This window comes from Chionomys nivalis, chromosome 7 (genome assembly GCF_950005125.1).
Source record: "Chionomys nivalis chromosome 7, mChiNiv1.1, whole genome shotgun sequence".
NCBI classification, from domain to species: domain Eukaryota; kingdom Metazoa; phylum Chordata; class Mammalia; order Rodentia; family Cricetidae; genus Chionomys; species Chionomys nivalis.
In genome coordinates this window covers 82,839,580-82,859,197 of record NC_080092.1, presented here as the reverse complement: position 1 = coordinate 82,859,197, position 19,618 = coordinate 82,839,580, and the positions used below count along the sequence as shown (strand labels likewise).

Genomic DNA, 19,618 nt, shown 5'->3' with positions numbered 1-19,618 from the left:
TCAAGTTCCTAGCATCTCAGGCCCATGGAGAAGTGCAGAGTGAGGGTAGTCCTGGCTTATAGGCTCTAAGAGCTGGAGGCAGCACACCATCCCAGCTTGTTTGTTTCTCTCTCTGTCTCTCTCTCTCTGTCTCTCTCTCTGTGTGTGTGTGTGCGCGCATGCGTGTGCACCCACACGCAAGTGTTCGTTCACTGCATAGATGTTCATGTGTGTACATATATGTGCTGAGACCAGATGTCAACCTGAGGTATTTTTTTCCGATAGCATTTCTCCCTGGAATTCACCAATTAGTCAGTGAGACCCAAGGATCCTCCTGATTTTCAGTCCCGGGCACTGGAGTTGCAAGTATGCATCGTCAAACCTGGTTTTTTGTGCTTGTTTTGTGGCTAGAACTTGGAACTTCATGCTTGACAGGCAAACTCTAGCCCTCTCTTGACCCCTCTTACCAGAAAAGGGGTTTTCTTCATCACTGGTGAAGCCAAGCTGGTATGCCCAGGGAAGCCTTGAATCTGATACAAAGACCTCGGTGGGGTGAGAGGAGCTCGCCCCATAGCTGGGCTAGGGCCCAGCTCCACCCCCTCAGGCTATTCAGTGGGGTGCTGCTGCCGGGAAGTCAGGGCAGATCCAGTCCAGCCCATTCCTCCATAAAGCCCTGACATCCCAGGTGCCAGCAGATGCAGGGAAGGATGGAGCGAAGACGCATCACCTCTGCACGTCGCTCTTATGCCTCCACCGAGACGGTGGTCAGGGGCCTGGGTCCCAGCCGCCACCTGGGTACCATCCCGCGCTTCTCTCTGGCTCGAATGCCTCCCCCACTCCCTGCCAGGGTGGACTTCTCCCTGGCAGGTGCTCTCAATGCTGGCTTCAAGGAGACTCGGGCCAGTGAACGCGCGGAGATGATGGAGCTCAATGACCGCTTTGCTAGCTACATCGAGAAGGTCCGCTTCCTGGAACAGCAAAACAAAGCTCTGGCAGCTGAGCTGAACCAGCTTCGCGCCAAGGAGCCCACCAAACTGGCTGACGTCTACCAGGCAGAGCTGCGGGAGCTGCGGCTGCGGCTGGACCAGCTTACTGCCAACAGTACCCGGTTGGAGGTGGAGAGGGTCAATTTGGCACAGGACCTCAGCACCCTGAGGCAGAAGTGAGGAGGGGGACAGGGGAAACGGCTAGTGAGCAGTGAGACTGACCCGAGAAAGGCGCCTGTAAGGAAGGGTACTGATTCTGTCAAGGGCAGGGCCTCTCAGCTGCTGTATGTATTTCCCCATGCCTGGAAAGGGAGAGCTACCTTTGCTCCCTAATATGATGGAAATAGCCAGGACAAGACCAAACCTCCAGGGATCTGATTCCCAAAGGTCTGCTGCCAGGGAGCTGGGCACTCTGGGGCACCTCCACACTGAGGAAGGCTGTGTGGGTAGCGATGGCACCAGCCACCAGGCAGCGGATGCTCTGCCCTTGCATTCATTTGTCACTGGGAATGGTCAGAGTGGAGGTCTGTGCCCACAAGGAGGCTCTGGTCTCTGAAATATAGGAAATGCAAGGAAGAGCAGGCTGGCCTGGGTGCAGAACCCAGATGGCGGTCTGTCACCAGCTTTTGACCACACTCAGGTCATTCTGATCATCATAGCTGTGAAGTAGAGGTCATGATACGATCTGTCCTAAAAGATGGTGACCAGGGGTCGAACTGTGGGGCGTGGTGCTTTGCATGGTGGACATTCGTGGGCCTCTCTGGTGCAGGAGGTGCAGCGGTGTCTGCACAGAGAGCACATGGTGGTGGGCGCGTCTGTGGGAGCTCTAGCAGCTGCACCGACTCTGATAAGGCGCCTCAGTAATGAGTTAAAGCAGAAGCCCTTATCTGCTGCTCACTCTCTCAGCCAAGGCCTCTGTCTCGGAACCCTCTGCCGCTTACTTCTCCTGCCACTCTATGGGGTCCTGTGAGAGTGTTATATGACAGTCACCTCCAGAGAGGTTGGGACATGGATCCGAGAGTCCTCAGGAAACCCTAAGTCTGTGTCCCCTATCCTAGGCTCCAAGATGAAACCAACCTGAGGCTGGAGGCTGAGAATAACCTGACTGCCTATAGACAGGTCAGAGAGATGGGAGGGATGGCCGGCGAGGGGGGAAGAGGTCGGACAGACGGGCAACAGGGAGGTTAATGGCGGTCCACCCAGACACAATTCCTGAACTTAACCTCCACAGCAATTGCCTGTTTCCCAGAGCCCCACAAGGACAGGGAAGACAAAACTGGAGGTTGTTGTGAGGTAGACTCTGGGGTCAAAAAGGTCCTCTTCCCATCCCAGGAGGCAGATGAAGCTACCATGGCCCGTCTGGATCTGGAGAGGAAGATTGAGTCGCTGGAGGAGGAGATTCAGTTCTTGAGGAAGATCCATGAGGAGGTGAGGCCAGGTGGAAGGAGGGAGGCCCAGCAGGTAACTGTAAGTAAGAGAAAGAGAGAGAAATAATCAGAGAAACAGAGACACCAACTGTCAGGAAGAAAGAACATGGAAGAGAAAGAGTGAAGACGAGAAGCTAAGGGAGATGCTTTCCAGTGTCTACTACACCTGGAAAATGCACGCATCCCTCCCCCACCACCATGGTCTGAGAAGCACAAGGCCAGGTCTTTGGTTTCTCCTCATCAGCTCTGTGAGCCCTTCTCGTGGTTCCCTTCCACAACGAGGAGGCCAATGAAACCCAGAGAAGTTTTTTTAAAAAACACCCCAAAGTCACATAGCCTCTCTGGTTTCATCTGCTCCCCCACCTGTCTCCAGTAAGATGGGACCCTCATGAAACCCCCGCTGAGGACATGGTGGCACACTTCTCAGAACCTGGGAGGTAGAGGTAAGAGGCTCAAAGTGTTTAAGGCCAATTTCAGCCACACAGAAAAGTTGAGACCAGCCTGGTCTACATGAGACCTTGTCTCAAACACACACACACACACACACACACACACACACACACCCCTCTGTTCTCTGACCTCAGGGCCTGGATGCAAGACATATCCAATATTCATGCCTGGGTCCTGGCTCTGTGGCTCTGGGAGGAAGACGCCCTCTGACTTCCATGCCATAAACATTGGGGTTTTTATTTTCACTTTTTGACAGGGTCTCACTGTGTACCCTTGACTGGCCTAGAACATGCTATGTAGACAAGTCTGGCCTCAAAAATCATAGGGATCTGCCTGCTCCAGCCTCCCATATGCTGGGGTTAAAGGTGTGTGCCAGTGAGCCTGGCGCATGCCTGTTAGGTTAGGTCATATGCTTCTTCCAGTAAAGACTGCCCTGTTTCCCTGAGCCAGTGCCATAGCTGGGCAGGCAGGAGTGTGATGCTAGGAGAGGCCCCAGCGGTAGCCTGGACCTGAGATTAGAGCCTCCATACCCCCTCTTCTACCCTACTAGGAAGTTCGAGAGCTCCGGGAGCAGCTGGCCCAACAGCAGGTCCACGTGGAGATGGATGTGGCCAAGCCAGACCTCACAGCAGCCCTGAGAGAGATTCGAACTCAATACGAGGCAGTGGCCACCAGTAACATGCAAGAGGCTGAGGAGTGGTATCGGTCCAAGGTACCTGTGGGCCAACCTGCCTCTTCCAGGCAGCCCTTCCTGATCCATACTGGAGAATAAGAAAAGGAATCTTGGAAAAGCAGCCATATAGGTGACCAGCCTTTCTGAGAGAAGTGAGATGCCTTGCCCAGGATTGCACAGGCACCACTACTTCCCAAACTACTACTTGTTATTACGACAACTGCTTTTAACCAGCAAGGTTAAAAGGTTTACTAGCTTGTGCAATGTCACACAGTTCCTGAGCGATACAGGGATAAAGCTGCCCATTCTAACCCATCTCATTTGAAACGCCACCTTTTTGGCACCTCTGCCAGTCTGTGTCCTGTGCTCCCAAACATCTACTGTGTGCCGGGTACTCCTGAGATGCAGAAACATTTGGTCAAGGTGCTGTCAGAGTTCATACAGACTGTGGGAAACAGGGAAGGTGAGGGGTTGGGTCTTGTGCTAGACAGACAGCCTAGACACTCAAGAGAAGAGGGAAGGGCATCTCAGGCGGAGAACAAGCTTTGCCGGGAGGACTGAGACACAAAAAGCAGACTGGAGATTCCGCTGACCCAGGGCACCAAGCCTGGTGTGAACTGCCTAAGCCAGTGACAGCCTGAGCAAGATGAAGGCCTGATAAATCCTTCAGTTACAGATGCTCCCGGGGTGGGACCGGGGCGGGGCGACTCCTGAGGTCGACCCCAATTTTTGATATTCCAGAGACCATGTTATCCCCTGTCCCAGGCAGTTCCCTGGTCTGTGCACTGTGCCATTGGGAGGCTCCAGTCCTCTCTTCAACTTCAGGCCCCCTCTCTCGGTTTAGTTTGCGGATCTCACAGACGCAGCTTCCCGAAACGCAGAGTTGCTCCGCCAGGCTAAGCACGAGGCTAATGACTATCGTCGCCAACTGCAGGCCTTGACCTGCGACCTGGAGTCTTTGCGCGGCACGGTGAGCACGGGCAGGCACCGCTGGTCGGATGGGGGCAGTGCCACCCAAGATGTTGCTGGAAGGGGGGGCGGTCGGGGCTTGGGAGGGAGGGTGATATCTGAAAAGTTGGAAGTGGCATAGGGGGCCGGGGCAGAGCCTCGAAGCCTCTTGGAATCGCCAGACTCTTGGATCAGTGGGCTCTATCCGGCAGAACGAGTCCCTGGAGAGGCAAATGCGTGAACAAGAGGAGCGCCACGCTCGGGAGTCGGTGAGTTACCAGGAGGCGATTGCCCGGCTGGAGGAGGAGGGTCAAAGCCTCAAGGAGGAGATGGCCCGCCACCTACAGGAGTACCAGGATCTACTCAACGTCAAGCTAGCCCTGGACATCGAGATTGCCACTTATAGGAAACTGTTGGAGGGCGAGGAAAACCGGTGAGCTCATCACTGCCCTAGGGAACTGTTGTCTCTCCAGAGTTGCAGTTCCTCTTGTTCCCTTCGGTACTCCAGCTTTGTGTCCCCTCCCACCCCCAGAGTCCAGCCTAACACACAATAGCTATTCAAGAAATGTCTGAAGAATAGATATGTATTCAACCAATATTAAGTACCAGGGCTGAGGACTTGAGTTATTCCCCAAACTAAGCGGCTGACCCCCAAGACTGGCCACAAAGATGACATTTCCCAAGGCCTGATGGGTTTGTTCTGCATCCTTGGAGCTATTGTGACCATTGTTTTTTCTCCTCCCATTTCCCAAGTCTCCATTCTCCTTCCTGGAGGTATTCTACGGGCAGATAACACACAAGCTCCCTGTAGACTTTTTCAGCTCCGGGAGAGTATTGGCTTCTGGGTTGAAAGTTAGGTGGTGGAGGCTGGAGAGGTTACTCTGTAGTTGGGGTCAGGTTCCCGGCAGCTGTTTGACACTTGCGATGTCCTGTGGTAACACTCCAGTTCCAAGAGATCCAACACCCACTTCTGCACTCATATATGTATAAGCATGGTAGCTCATGGCCTTCATCCCAGTACTTGAGAGGAAGAGACAGGCAGATCTCTATGAGTTTGAGGCCAGTCTGGTCTATATACTGAATTCTAGGCCAACCAAAGCTGTATATAGAGAGATCTTGTCTGAAAGAGCTGGGGGCAGAGAGGAGAAAAGAGAGGGAGGAAGGGAAGGAGAGAGGGAGGAGAGAGTTAGGGGATGTCGGGAATGGAGTCAGACTGGCCTCGCAAAGGACCTTGAGAGTTTCATGCTGTCCCTGGACCAGGACCTGGAGATGTCTCAGGGTGACCTCGTCATCCCCATTCCTCCTCTGTTTTTCAGCATCACTATCCCTGTACAAACTTTCTCCAACCTGCAGATCCGAGGTCAGTATAGTGGGGCCTTGTGGGAAAGGGTATTGAATTCCCACCTCCTCCCCCAGGCCTGTGGACTGCTCTTGGGAACTGGGGGCAAAGGGATCCAGGTTCTCCTTGGGAGCCCTTATGACCCTCCACTGAGATCCTAGGCAGCGCACAGAATCCTAGGGCTCATAGCTGTTCCTGTCTCACTCTGCCCTGGGCCCCCATCCCCTACCTGTGCCCCTGCAGAACCGGCGAGGTCTCCACTGATGCCAGGTCTGCTGGCCTTGAACAAGCTCTGCCCTTCTGAATGTTTTCTGTTTTGTTTTGTTTTGAACTGCTTGTCACTACAGGGGGCAAAAGCACCAAAGAAGGGGAAGGCCACAAAGTCACAAGACATCTCAAAAGACTCACAATACAAGTTATCCCAATACAGGCTCACCAGATTGTAAATGGAGCCCCGCCAGCTCTCGGTTAGATAGATACCTGCTTTTCAGTCGTGCGCTTTCCCCAGCTTGACAGGGAGTAAACCTTCCCAAGCCTATTTCCCCAGTCTTCTGGGCCTCTTCCTCCCAGGCCTCTTCTAAAGGCCTGGGACCTTTTCCCAGAAGCTTCAGTCCCCAATCCAGGTCCTGGTTCTGTGTAATTAGGTTATACGGACAGAGCTAGCCCATGATACAGGGGGCTTCTCCCTGAGAGATAACTGAGAGGCTCTGAAGCCTCTGAGCAAATGCCAGCCTCTGCCTCGCCTCTTCTCTGTCGCTAGGTGGTCCCCTTGGGTCTCACAGAGCCTCTGGGCAGGCTCTGTGTTTGATTCATGTGTCCCCAAGGTTCTGTTGCTTCACTCGCGCTGATTCAGCCCAGAGGACTAGTTCCCTCTAGACTGCTGCTCATGTAGTGAATAAAGTTTTATGTTCCCAGCTCTTCATTTTAAATATTAGTGAGTGTGACATGTTACATTTTTCTCTCTAAGGGGGGCTGACCAAATTGCTTTTTACTGGTATGTGGCCCTTAAATGATTCTTGGTTACAGGGGAAAATTCCATTTGGGAATATTGGCCATACATATTTCAGGATGTAGTTCAGCAATAGAAAGTTAATTATGCTGACCGGGTAGAGGTAAGAGTGCCTGCCAAATGTTAGACAGTCAAAGGTCACTGGAGTCCAGACAAGTGACAGAAAAAGGTAGGAATGGGGAAGGGTCCCACACACATAAATCACTCATTTGTGCCACAAATTAACATGCGTTAGTTCCCCTCCCCATTTCCTAGGAGAGTAGGCACCATGAACCCTTTTTTGTAATAGAGGAGACTGAGGTTTCTTTCTTGGCGCAGCCCTTGGTTGTCAGGAAGCCAGGTACCAGAACAGAAGGCCAAGTGGGCTACAGGACAGCAGCGGAACGTGCCCACACTGGGGGGCAGCAGCGGCGGGACATGCCCGCACTGGGGAGGGGGGGCGGCAGCAGGAAGTGCCCGCACTGGGGAGGGGGGGCGGCAGCAGGATATGTCCACACTGGGGGGCAGCTGGGAGACTCCAGTCACTTTGGATAAGTCAAGGCTCTCCCTGCCTAGTTAGATAGCCTGTAGTCATGACCCTGGGCACATGATGGGGAAGTTGGGCACAGGACAGGATGCTTAGTATCCCAAGAGCCCACGGAGGCTTTCTCTCCTCACACCTGCAGAAACCAGCTTGGACACCAAGTCCGTATCGGAGGGACACCTCAAGAGGAACATCGTGGTAAAGACAGTGGAGATGCGTGATGGTGAGGTGAGGAAAGGCTCTGGTTGGCCCCAGGAGTTCTTGAAGCTAGACTAGAGAAAGCCTGGGACTAGCTCACGGAAGGTCCTTAACCAAGTCCCGGGGACTCCCAATGGAGCTCTGGAAGAAGGGACTGACCTTGAATGTAATTCTCCTTTCCCAGCCCTTCCCCAGGTGGTGTGTTAAGAACAACCTGTGTACCAAGGCTACCTGAGGGTCCAGCTCTGACTAGGACAGTTAGGGAAAGAAAAGGCCTTCAAATTTTACTCAAAGGAATTTTCCCGAGAGGAATGGGAATAGGAGATCGGTACAGCATGCATGGGGTGGCGGCGGTGGTAGAAATAACTACTCTTATGCCATTGTGTCAGGCATGGCATTCAATGCTTTATAAGTGGCATTTCACACCCCAACTGGACCTCAGCATGATGTAATTACAATGACAGTTGAGGGAAGACAGATCCAGGACAGTTGGGGACTTGCGTCAGGATGCACAGCCTACCTAGCACATGGTTCCAGAAGCTGTGTCAGTCCCTAACTGTGCGCTGTACACCTTCCCTGTCCCCTGCAGGTCATCAAGGAGTCCAAGCAGGAACACAAGGATGTGGTGTGAGGGGTGCCCACCTGCTGGCTCCAGCCATACAGCGTGAAGGGCCCAAAGCTCCTCCTCAGACAGTCTTCTTCCCGTCCATGTTGGCATTCCCCTTCCCTTTGTTCTCATGCCTGTCTGCTGCCCAAGGCTTAGTCCTTACTCAGCCTGACAGATGGCACATACCCTGCGCCTCCAACTAACAGGCTACTCACCCCAAAGGGGCAGTCAGGAGGGGAGGGGCTGGCAGCTGGGTTAGAATTGGAAAGAAAGAGGAAAGTTGGGCAGAGCAGGGAGTCTTAACGAATCATTTCCTTCATCCTTGTTGTTATGGAAACTGTTGCTAGAGCTAGAAGGCTCTGGGAACTGGACTTTGAGTTTTCACAGGCTGCTGGAGGGAGACAGAAAGTCGGACAGAAAGGGTAGGTCCCAAGGCAAAGTATCTCTAGTCGGAGACTTATGCTTCTGGAAAAGCCCTGACTGATCGAGGGGTGGGTAGGGCAGACCTACTACCTGGAATGACCACTAAGGCAGTCCCGAGGGTCCTCCAGATTGGTGACTCATGTCTCAACCCCACTAGGTTGCCACGCAGCTCAGCAACCTGTGAGCATATGGAGACTTGGTTCTCAACGCTTGGGGGGGGGGCGGTGTCTATAGCATAAGTGGAGAGGGAAGTAGTACTGGGAGGGAGTATAGGCGGGGTGCCTGGCCCCTAAATGTGGTTGCAGAGAGCTCAAGCCCTGGAAGGCTCCCCTACTCAGGCTGGAGGAGCGCCAGCGGCACCGGCGGAGATGATTCGGACATTGGAGTGGGAAGTTGTAGGCAACCAGTTACGCTTGGCTCTGAGTCCTGGGAATCAGGGAAATGGCTCATTCTCCTGAAGACAGCGAGACAGGAGGGAGGGACTTCTGTCCTTTGGGCAGGGTACAGCTGTACCTCAGTAGTGAAGGTCTGTCCCTGGCTGCCTACTCCCTATCCACTCAGTTCTCTGCCCCGTGACTGCTGCTTCTCAACCCTGACGAAACCACAACCACCCTTTTGAGGTTCTCCATCCCATAATTACTAGCTGTTGTTCTCCAAGGCAGGGGCCCATGTCCTTTCTTATGCGTATACGTAATACTACCTATATTTTAGCCATCATCCTATTTGACAATTTGAGAAACTGAGGCATGAGCCTAGTGGACTGGCTCATATTCAAGCCGCCTGGAGGCAAGTGACGTCAGACTGCCCTTCCACACCAGAGCACCCTCTCCCGGGCTGGCTGGTGGGCAGGTGATGGGAAACTGTGCCCAGAAATGGGGCTGAAAGTGTCTGCTCCACTGCCCTTTCCTCCCCTCTAAGGTCGAAAAAGGAGAGTGGGCCCCCACCCCCGTTCCTCCCAGGACACTGTCCCCTCTCCTCCTACTCCTTGCCACTTCTACTAACCTTCAAAACAGTGCCGTCAACTTTGCTCACTAAGAAGAAATAAAGACACGTGTCACAGCCTTCCACAGAGTGGGTCTGATTTGTTCAGAAGGTGGGGTGACGGCCACTCAGCTTGCTCACCACCACAGACAGCACTGAGATCCTGAACTTCCACTGCTGCTGCCGCCTGTCAAATCTGCCTCCTATGGAGCCCTGGTGCCGTGACCTTTGCCCCAGACCCTCTTCTCATGCCCAGTCCCTAGCCTGGGTGCCACCATTCAAGAAAATCCCGTAGCCGGGTGGTGGTGGCGCACGCCTTTAATCCCAGCACTCGGGAGGCAGAGGCAGGTGGATCTCTGTGAGTTCGAGGCCAGCCTGGTCTACAAGAGCTAGTTCCAGGACAGGAACCAAAAAGCTACGGAGAAACCCTGTCTCGAAAATTCAAAAAAAAAAAAAAAGAAAGAAAGAAAATCCCGTGTTGGAGCTCCACTTTCTTCACCCATTTCTGGTCCCTGTCTTTACCTTCATCTTTTTCATGCCTGCTGCTCTGCTCTTCCCAGAACAACTGGAAGCAGAGGAAGACACAACCGCTCCCTCCACCTTTCTTCCTTTCTCTCCATCCCACCCCATCCAGTACAACCAGAGCCCAACAGTAGTCCTTAATGGCAAACCACTTCCAATGTCAACGACACTGATGGGTGACCTGATGGGTATCGGTTCACTTCCTCCTGCAACCTGAGCATGGTGTGAGAGGACACATGTACCTGTCCACTTCCCTCCTGACTCCAGTCTCCGACCTCTGACCTCCCTCAGGCTTCTCCACTTTCCAGATTAGACTCAGGCCCCTCCCATGAAACTGGGGGGTAAGTTGTAAATAGTAGACTTGTATGTACATCACCTTGTCACGTGTCCCAGCCCAAGGTGCCCATCCAGAAGCATCTGGTACCATTTAACAAACATATTAAAACACAACTGGTTTTCACAGCTGGAGAAGGGTATGGGTTGAGAAGTTGGGACAATGGCGAAATGAGTAGCAACAGCAACGACAGATGTGAATGGTGACAAAGACGGCCGTGATGAGCAGGTAGGCTACCAGGGTGAGTTCCACAGCAGTGCGAGTCTCAGGGTCTGAGAGCGAGGCTGGGTAGCGTCTGCGAGATGTTACCCCCAACCGGAAGCCAGCGATTCTCAACCCTTGCCGCCAGCAGTAATAGATGCCCCGGTCACTCAGCTGGGTGAAGCGGATGTGGAGATGGTTGCCATGGTCGATGAACACTCTCATGGATCTGTTGACACCTTTTAGGTACTGTGTGCGGTAGAGGGGCTGATGGTCTTTGTCCCAGGCCACAGCATGCTCTGGCCTGGCCCCGGGACAGGAGATGATGAGGCCATGGCCTAGCCTCTGCTGATGGAATTGAATGGGCACCTGAGGCAGCCAGGGCCGGCTGCCCAGTTTGGACACGTAGTTGTAGATTGTTAGCACACCCTTCTGGACCTGCGTCCTCTTCTCACAGGACACTAGGCAGCTCTTGACCAGCAGCTCAGGTGTGTGGTACCTGGTCTTGACACGCAGTTTCCTTGGCACAGCCCGAGAGCCACAGGACACAACGTCGGGCAGTGTCTTCAGGTACCGAGGGGAGAGACCAGGGTTCTGCAGGTAGCAGAGTCCAAGGCGCCACTGTTCCCCATGCACCCCACAGCGGTCACAGGGGGTCCACTCCCAGAAGGTAGTGAAGACATGGAGGTTTCCATAGTATTCATCTGGCAATGGCTCCTGGCCCTTGTCCTCGAACGTGGCTACCATTCCCTCATGACTTTGGATGTCCACATCATAGGCATAAAAATAGTCCCCCTTGCGGGTGCCACAAAAATATAGGCCTGAGTCCTCTGACTGAGCCCGGAAAACCAACAGGCTGAACATGCGGATGCTGAAGCGGACCAGCATGCTGCTGCCTGCTCGAACATGAGCTGCCTCTGTGAGCAACCGCCCGTCAAAGTCAGTAAGCACGACGGTGTGGCTGCTCCCCAGGTGCTTTTGGTAATACCAGACCACAGTCGAAACATCCTCAGGTTTGCAGTGGCAGGGAAGCTCAAAGCTCATGTCAGCCAGATAGGCAGCGTTATCAAACATCAGGAAAGCCGGGCAGGGCGTCCTCTGAAAGATGTTCTCCTTCTCCACGATTTCAAAGGCCTGGAGACTGACCCAGGCACACAGGAGCACAATGGTGTGGGCCAGCCTCATGCTTGTAGAAAGGAGGGTCTTGTGGCGCCAGGGCAAAGCCCAGGGCACCAAAGACCTGTGGCTTTTTAGAAATCACTGCTGAGAGGAGGCCGCTACATAAAGAAAGGTTCAAACAACCAGTACAAGAAGCCAGAAAGTGCAGGGGAGAGAGCCAATGCAAGACAATTTATTCCCAGCTGATGTACAAGGTGCTGTTCTAATGCACAGGACTGATCTGGGGGGGGGGCAGTCATTCTAGAACCTAACACTCTCTCATCTTTCTAGAACACTGGCACTCACCTAAGAATGGGCTAAGGGAAACTAGAATGAGCTCTAAGCACCCTTGGCCCCGCCTGCCCCGGAGAACATCCTTCAGCAATCTCAGAGATAGGACAGAAACCCTCTGGTCATCTGGGATGCTGGCCAGACCTGAGCCAATGGACTGGGGATCTCCCAGCCTCAACCTGAGAAAGAACTAGGCCTCTGGGGGAAAATTCGGCATCTCAAACGAAGGAGCCTTTGCTTATTTTGATTGGCTGTTCATTCACTGGCTTTGGGTTATAAATATTCTGGTTAAGAGTTATGATCAGTGTTTATCTTTTATCAGAGGTCAGTGAGTTTGCTTTATTTTTTCCCTCTAGGAGGGAGTTTTGTGTGGCCAGAATTTAGTTGCAAACACACCCACTTCTCAAGGCTAGGGACACGGCCAACTCATAAGGTAGGGAGCAAAACACTCTCAAACAGTAGGGCCCTTTGCTATCCCGGGGAGCCACATAGATAAAATTACGGGTTGGAGAAGTGGGCAAGCCCACTACTTGAAAAGGGAAGTGGGCGTGGCTTTCTCACGATAGTTCTTTCAATACTTCTGCAGAAAACCCAAGATAACCACCACAAAATGCGTTCCAAAGGGGCTGGCAGGATGGCTCTATCGTTAAGAGAACCGGTGCTCTTCCAGAGGACTGGGGTTGGTTCGATTCCAGCACTCAAATGGGAGCTTACAACCATCTGTAACTACACCTCTAGAGGCTCTAACACCCTCTCCGGCCTCCTCAGGCACTGGGTACACATATGGTGGACATACATACAGGTAGACAAAACACTCACACACATAAAATAAAACAAGTCTTTTTTTTTTTAAATGCTTTCTGAGACCACTGGGGAATGCTGAGGGCAGCCAGTTCCATCAGTGGAGCCCATACAGCCCTCGCAGCGCCTGTAGGAGCCCCTCCTCTCCCTGTAGCCCAGCAGATGGATCCTCCAAGCTGAGCCCCTCCTGCATGGGTCTGGGGGTGCCCATGGCCTGTAACTTCTGAAACAAGTGCTGGCAACTCTCGCGCTCTGCCTGGCTCAGCAGGCTCAGGTTCAGGGTGAACCGCCCCGTGTTAGCCAAGCTGTGCAGGATCTCTAGCACTGCCGCCCTGTCACTTAGCCTCACATGCTCAGCCAGTGCCACCAGCAGCTCCCCAAGAAGTCCAAAGCCCACATCCATCTGGAAGAGGTGGCCCAGCTTGGGACCCCCAAGCTGAAGCAGGGCTTGGTAGCCCTCTGGTCCACCTCTTAGGTGCCGACGCCAATCACGGTAAAACTCTGCAGAGGTCACAGGCTGGAAGGGTGATGTCTCCTGCATTACAAAGGGAAACAAGTCCAGAGCTCAGCTTGCCACTCTGCAGCTGTGATGGGGAGGGGGGTTATGAGTTTTCATCTTGGTGCTGCAACTGTTCCCTGAGCTCTGGGAAGGCTGGCCTCTGCGGCCTCATTTTCAGAGGAGGGAGCTGGGGAGGGAGGAGGAAAGGAGCTGGGGAGGGAGGAGGGAGGAGGGCTCAAGGGATCCAGGCTATGATTTGAAGGTCTCCTTTGTACTGGGGTTTCCTCCTGAGAAAGGAAACATAGCTCTTGGCCTTTTAGAGTAAGTCAGAGCTTGCTGGAGAAAAGGAGGCAGGGCGGAGAAGGGGGGGAGTTTACTGTCAATCTCTGACAGAGAAGAAGGAATTCAAAGTAAGTGTCAAGGGTCTGTCAGGCTGGGTCCCCCTCGGATACTGCCGCAGGGTTGTTATCTCAGAAGGACTGCTGAAGAACTGCCGAGCCCAGCTCATCCCAGTCCCACCATCTGATTGCTGTTCTAGGATTAGAGGGGAAAAGCCTGTTTCTGTTGGCTTCCGGGAGACATAAGGAAGTAGTGTGTGTTGTAAGAAGACAGGGCCACAGCTTTAGCATGGAGAAATCCTGCTGGGCTAAAGAGGCTGGCTGGCCCGCACCTACCTGGGGTATTTCAGTGGCCACATCCTCAAAAGTCCTTTCCCTAGTAGTGTGACAGTTCCAGGGCACAAGTCCTTTTCCCCTTATCTTGTCCTTCTGGTCCAGAGGTTTCAGGTGTGATGCAAGGACAATACCTCTGGGTCAAAGATAAGAGATTGACACTTCGTTTCCCTGAATGTGGGGCAGCTACTCGGCTGGGTCACAACAGCAATGGTGGCACAGTTAGCTAACAGCACACAAGCACTTCAAACGGGCGACATGCTGTGCTTACACACGATAACTCAAACAACTATAGTAGCCATTTCTCTGTTACAGACGCAACCGAGTCTCAGCTGGTTAAGGAGCTTGGGCAAGATCGGCCGGTAGTAGAGGGTGGGGGGCAGGACGGGAGCTCAGAATGATCTGAATCTAGACTGCTTGCTTTTAACTTCCGTAGCCCACCATGCCCGAGGGGGACTGATAATAGAGCTGCACACCAACCTGAACTCCTCATAAGAAGGCACTCTTTGTTCAACCGCCCATAACTTGGCAGCGTTCTCCCTTTGGTACTTCTCGTCGGCAGCAAGTGCAGCCTGCAGCTCTCTCTCCAAAGCCTTGAAGTTGATCGCATCATTTTTTTTCATGGCTCAGGCCTGGGAAGACAAGAAGAATGCATATCAGCAGAGGTTCAGCATCAGGGTAAAGGTGATGCCTTGAGATTCTTTGCCAGAACGTGAAACAACCCAAAGCAATCCAGTATGTATCCTGGAGTGCTACAAAAATCTAGTTCCCTCCTTTAGAGATCAAATGGAATTGCATGATGAAGACGTATTCAAGGCTTCTCACAGAAAACAGAACAGAAAGCTTCCAGTTTGAAGTCTCAATTTTGTTCTCTGCTTCTAACACTATGTTAGATGCTAAGGGCTAGCGCAGCAGTAGAAGTTTGCACAAGACCTTGGGTTTGATGTCCAGCACCACCACAAAACAATTTCAATGTTTCAGTTGAGAAAGCATTTAGATTTTTGAACCTTTATTCTTTCATATAGGATTTTTCTATGGCAGGTTGTTGCCACAATGGACAATGAAGCACACCACACACACACACACACACATGCACGTGCGGGCGTGCGAGAGAGAAACCAGGATTCTTGAGCTCAAGGACAAAATTTCACACTTCACTAAATATTTTTAATGGAGGAAAAAAATATTTTCACCTAAACGAAAATCAATGCCTATGCAGGAAGTCGAGGGAAAGCAGCAGAAGGGAAAAAGCTCAGTGGCTTCCATCCCCAGGGAGGAAAAAAAGCTCAATGATCTACATCCCGGAGTCCCTGATCAACGGAGGGCTGCAGGCACAGGTTGCTGGTAAGTGGGCATTAACTCCAGTCCTACCACTGCAGTTCTGCAGCCTCCGGGTGTGTGTCTCACGGGCTGATTTCACCGGAATCTACGCGTTCCAGTCTGAGCTCTGACATTCACTTGTGAGACCTCTCTCCACCTCAGAATTCTGGTGAACCGGAGCTAGATAGCGTAGTTCACTCATGATTACTCCTAGTTCAGGAAATGAGCTGGTCCGCAAGCAACTCCACCACCACCCACGCCGACCCCAACGAGGGGAAGCGGAATGCTAAGTGGGCTGTGTTAGCAAGCCAGTAATAATTGGACTCAAGTGTCTCAGATCCTGTCCACTCATTTTTTTTTTTGTTTGGGGGGGGTGTCTCGCTATGTAGTCCAGGTTGTTCTCTCCAAAACATTTGAGTTCATGATCTTTCCTCCAGGCTCTGCCTCGGGAGCAGCTTAGACTCCCACCACCCGCTCACCTCCCTGACGAGGTCTAAGCCTTCCCCATCATAGAATAACTAGAACAGTCCCCTTTCCTGTCCCTAGACCCTCACCCAGCAGCCCCGATCTTGAACCCCTTGCTTTGGGGGAAAATCCCCGATCTGTTCGAACACCTGTGTGTCGCCCGCCCAACAGCGGCTGTCGCCTAGCAACGGCTCCACTAGCCTGGCCACGTGGCCCACCCGAAGGCCCTCCCGTTCAGGGTGTCCCAAGGCGCCTGGTCAGATTCGTGAATCCTCCGGCCTTGTTTTTCTTGGGAGCAACTCACGCTTTGTTTTGAGGACCAACAAGTTGGTCTTTCCCGTTTCTGTCTCCGAGGCCAACATTCCTAGAAGACGTTTTTCAGGCAAAGGGCTGTCCGCTCAGGCGAAGCGGGCCGGCGACGCGCTCGGGGTCCTTCCTGGAGCCTGGCGCCGGCATTGTCGCGGCGTGCAGCGGAAGCGCGGGCTCAGGCGGCGGACCAGGAGCGCTCTGCTGAGCAGGAGGCGGGTGAGCTGACTCGGGAAGGTTGGGACACGAGAGAACATGAGCTTGGGAGAAGGCGATTTATATATTATTTATCCCTTTGGCTTCACACAGGGACAGAGTGAAGCCTGGAGTGGGAAAGGGAATGAAAGTCCCCCCACACACGCACACACCGACGGTTCCGGGGTTTCCTCGATACCCTGCATGGTGTAAATCCCGTCCCTGGGTAGAGAGAGGTGGGGCTCTAACGACCCAGACCCCTTCCACTCCCACTTCCATTGGTGCTTCCTTCACCGCCAAGCTTCAAAATATTCGGCATCCGAGCTGGCTGTGATGGCTAATGCCTCTTTCTCCCGCTCTGGCGACCGAGGCAGGAAGATTGTCGCAGGTTCAAGGCCAGCCTAGGCTAAGTCTGGTTCAAAAAGCTAACGCAGAAAAGATTGAGCATTTCTTTGAGGATCTGCGTTGTAGCGGTGAGATGCAGGTTTAGTATTTAGAGACTAGCTCTTCTTAACTAAGCATGTTATCAATTCACCCCACCCCCCAAAAAAACTTGTTGAGGGCCTATTGAGGGTCTGTTTTGTGCCATACACTGTTTTTGTATGTTTTTCCCTCCAATTTATTATTAGCGTTTATCAGTGACAAATATACACTCCCGTTCCCCAAGTACTAGTCAAGCAAAGGCTTTGTTTACTTGGCTGGGGATATAACTCAGTGGTGGAGTGTTTAGTGTGAGGCCCAGGATTTGATCCTGAGCACCAAATTAGTATGGGGGGGAGTGCTTGGCAAGTGTGTATGGGGGGATTTTTAGAGTGACAGATAGGTTATATTAAAGGAGAAACTGAGTTAAATGTGTTGACAAGGTATAAGTAGCCCGAGATGATGGGAATGACAAGTCCAGTGGTTCTGAGGCAGAAGTGAGCCTGGCTTATTCCCTAAACAACTTTCTGTAAAAGTTTGTGTCATCACCTGATGGGAGTCTTGGGAGAATAAAATGAACATAAATGGGGTAGTTTCTTAGAAGTAAAAGCAGTATATATATCAGAGTTTCTATAATTTACACTTAATGACTGGTGACTAGCACTCCGATACTGAATTTAATTTACAGTCAGTACTCAGCAGATCTCCGGGAGGTATTCAGTCTGCTACAGGAAATATCAGGATTTCAACCCTAAATGTTACACTCAGTTACCGTTATTAAGTTTCTGCTTGTGCAAGGAGCTGTCTGGGCTGTTGGCAGGTGAGCACAAAGGAGCACAGGGGTTCTCGTGCTCAGGAACGCTCACATTTTATGCTCACCAACATTTATTGTTTGATTTGGTTTTGTTTTTGGTTTTCTGAGACAGGGTTTTTCTGTGTAGCCTGGTCATCTTGGAACTTACTCTGTAGATCAGGTTGGCTTCAAACTCAGAACTCAGAGATCCTCCTACCGCTGCCTTTACCTGCCTCTACCTCCTAAGTGCTGAGATTAAAAAGTCACGCACCCTCACCGCCCAGCTGTTGTTTTTAGAAGACAGGGTTTCTCGTGTATCTCAGGGTGGCCTCTAGCGCACTGTGTAGTAGTACATGTGTAAGGCCCCATGCCCGGCTAATCATTGTGTGTGTGTGCGTGCGTGCATGCGCGCACGCGCATATTTTTATGTAGTGAGTGAGGGTGCGACTGTGCTATATATAGCCTGCAGGCAAAGGTCAGAGGCCAGCCTTCAGGATTTGGTCCTCATCTTTTGACCTATCTCCCGGTCACTGCTAATACCGGCTAGCTGGCTTTTGAGCTGTAGAAGAATCTCTCTGCTTCCCATTTCCTGTAGGCCTTCTAGGATTACAGACACTTGTGCGACTGCATCTGGCTTTTTTGTGGGTTTTGGGGATTGAACTCTGGTTGCACAGCAAGGGCTTTTCCCCACGGAGCCACCTCCTTGGCGCCTTGAAAAATTTTTATGCCATGATTGTTCGCTCCACTTTCCTACTTGAAGAAATACATAGAGAGGTGAAGTAACTTCTCTTGAGTGGCATCACTGTTAGAGATGAGGTTAAGGTACGAATGGAGCCCTCACCCCTGAGGCCCGATGCTTTCCCCACGCTCTAGATTTTGTTGCTTGCAAACTGTAGAGTTGTCGGAGAGAATAATAAATAGTTAACTAGCATTCGGGGTAGAAAATACTGATGAAAGTCAGTTATGGCGTCACAGAGAAATGAGACATCAGTGGTTAGGACAGCTTGAAGGGGGTGAAATTTAAACTATTCCTTTGAACAGAATTTCAGTAATTGAAGTGAGGAAAAAAATCCACAGTTCTTATTCATTACAAAGGAAAATGATTTTATAATGAAAAACCTGTCAACTGCCACCTCAATTGAGGGATCAGAATTAGCATCAATAAGGACAGGTTGGAATTGTGTACCAAAAAGAGCACAGCATCCCTATGTGACATCCCAGCTCCAGATGTGTAACCTGAGTGTAATAGGCAGGCAAATGCACATGAAGGATCATTCTACAAAGCCAGTGGTTTGTAATCTCCGGAAAGGTCAAGTCCTAAAAATCAAGACTAAAGAGCTGTTGCAGAGTAAAAGAATACAGCTGCCCTAGTACAGGCGGACGGTCTTGGCCTGCACCCCTGACTGCAGGTCATTTTTGAAACAGTTCGTCAGACTTGGTGGGGTCTGTGTATTAGGAGGTAGAATAACCTGCCAGTATTTTCTGATTTTAATGATTATATTTTGATATTTTGAGAATATTAGTATTAAAAGAAGAAGTGAGATGCTGGAGAAATGGCTCAATAGTTGAGAGCACTTACTAGGCAGTCATGAAGACCAGAGGTCAGATCCTAGTACCTGTGTTACAATCCTTGTATTACCCAAAGGTTCCAAAGCTGTCTTTGATACATATGCATTCAAATACATGTAGACACACACATAGACAGGCACACACACATAAATAAATTTAGACAAGGGGAGGCTGGACTGTGCGTGAGTTGTATACCTGTTATGTCAACTTGGGAGGCAGAGGCAGAAGGCCAGCTTGGGTAACAATGAGAGCCTGTCTTTAAAATGAAAAAGAAAGCCAAGTGGGAATGAAGAGCTGGCTCAGTGATTTAGAGTACTGACTGCCCTTTCAAAGGACCCAGGTTCAATTCTCACTATCACGCGTTAGCTTACACCTGGTCTATAATTTCAATTTCAAGGGATCTCACTTTTTTGGTTTCTGTGGGCATCATGTCTATGAATGTGGTGTACAGAGATACATGTGGGCAAAGCACCTATACACAAAATAAAATACATAAAAAATTTTGAATAAAATTAAGCCAGGCATGGGGC

The 19,618-nt window shown here is 51.6% G+C and overlaps 4 protein-coding genes across 6 annotated transcripts in view; 2 read left to right on the top strand and 2 right to left on the bottom strand.

The window, feature by feature from the left end:
- Positions 1-644: 644 nt before the first annotated feature.
- On the top strand, positions 645-9,618 carry Gfap (glial fibrillary acidic protein). Of its 2 annotated transcripts, XM_057776325.1 has the most exons (10): positions 645-1,141; positions 2,024-2,084; positions 2,298-2,393; positions 3,393-3,554; positions 4,360-4,485; positions 4,676-4,896; positions 5,780-5,823; positions 6,150-6,269; positions 7,477-7,562; positions 8,122-9,618. In XM_057776325.1, the coding sequence occupies exons 1-10, from the start codon at positions 675-677 to the stop codon at positions 8,161-8,163; spliced, it is 1,425 nt and encodes a 474-aa protein (XP_057632308.1). In that variant the 5' UTR covers positions 645-674; the 3' UTR covers positions 8,164-9,618. The 2 variants fall into 2 exon arrangements, with proteins under 2 accessions (XP_057632308.1, XP_057632307.1); XM_057776324.1 differs by lacking the exon at positions 6,150-6,269 and having other exon boundaries at positions 651-1,141.
- Positions 9,619-10,522: 904 nt separating this feature from the next.
- On the bottom strand, positions 10,523-11,785 carry Fam187a (family with sequence similarity 187 member A). The gene has a single exon (XM_057773405.1). It carries the CDS (start codon positions 11,783-11,785, stop codon positions 10,523-10,525), a length of 1,263 nt encoding a protein of 420 aa, XP_057629388.1.
- Positions 11,786-12,898: 1,113 nt separating this feature from the next.
- Ccdc103 (coiled-coil domain containing 103) lies at positions 12,899-15,980 on the bottom strand. Its single transcript, XM_057776030.1, has 4 exons — positions 15,895-15,980; positions 14,501-14,652; positions 14,024-14,156; positions 12,899-13,385 (listed from the first exon to the last, which is right to left on the bottom strand). Exons 2-4 carry the CDS (start codon positions 14,641-14,643, stop codon positions 12,948-12,950), a joined length of 714 nt encoding a protein of 237 aa, XP_057632013.1. The 5' UTR covers positions 14,644-14,652; positions 15,895-15,980; the 3' UTR covers positions 12,899-12,947.
- A 254-nt stretch (positions 15,981-16,234) lies between these two features.
- Positions 16,235-19,618, top strand: part of Eftud2 (elongation factor Tu GTP binding domain containing 2) — a 47,162-nt gene continuing 43,778 nt past the window's right edge. For both annotated transcript variants that reach the window (XM_057775461.1, XM_057775462.1), the window contains exon 1: positions 16,235-16,330. The gene's annotated coding sequence lies outside the window, so the exon portion shown is untranslated. The remainder of the gene's footprint in view (positions 16,331-19,618) is intronic.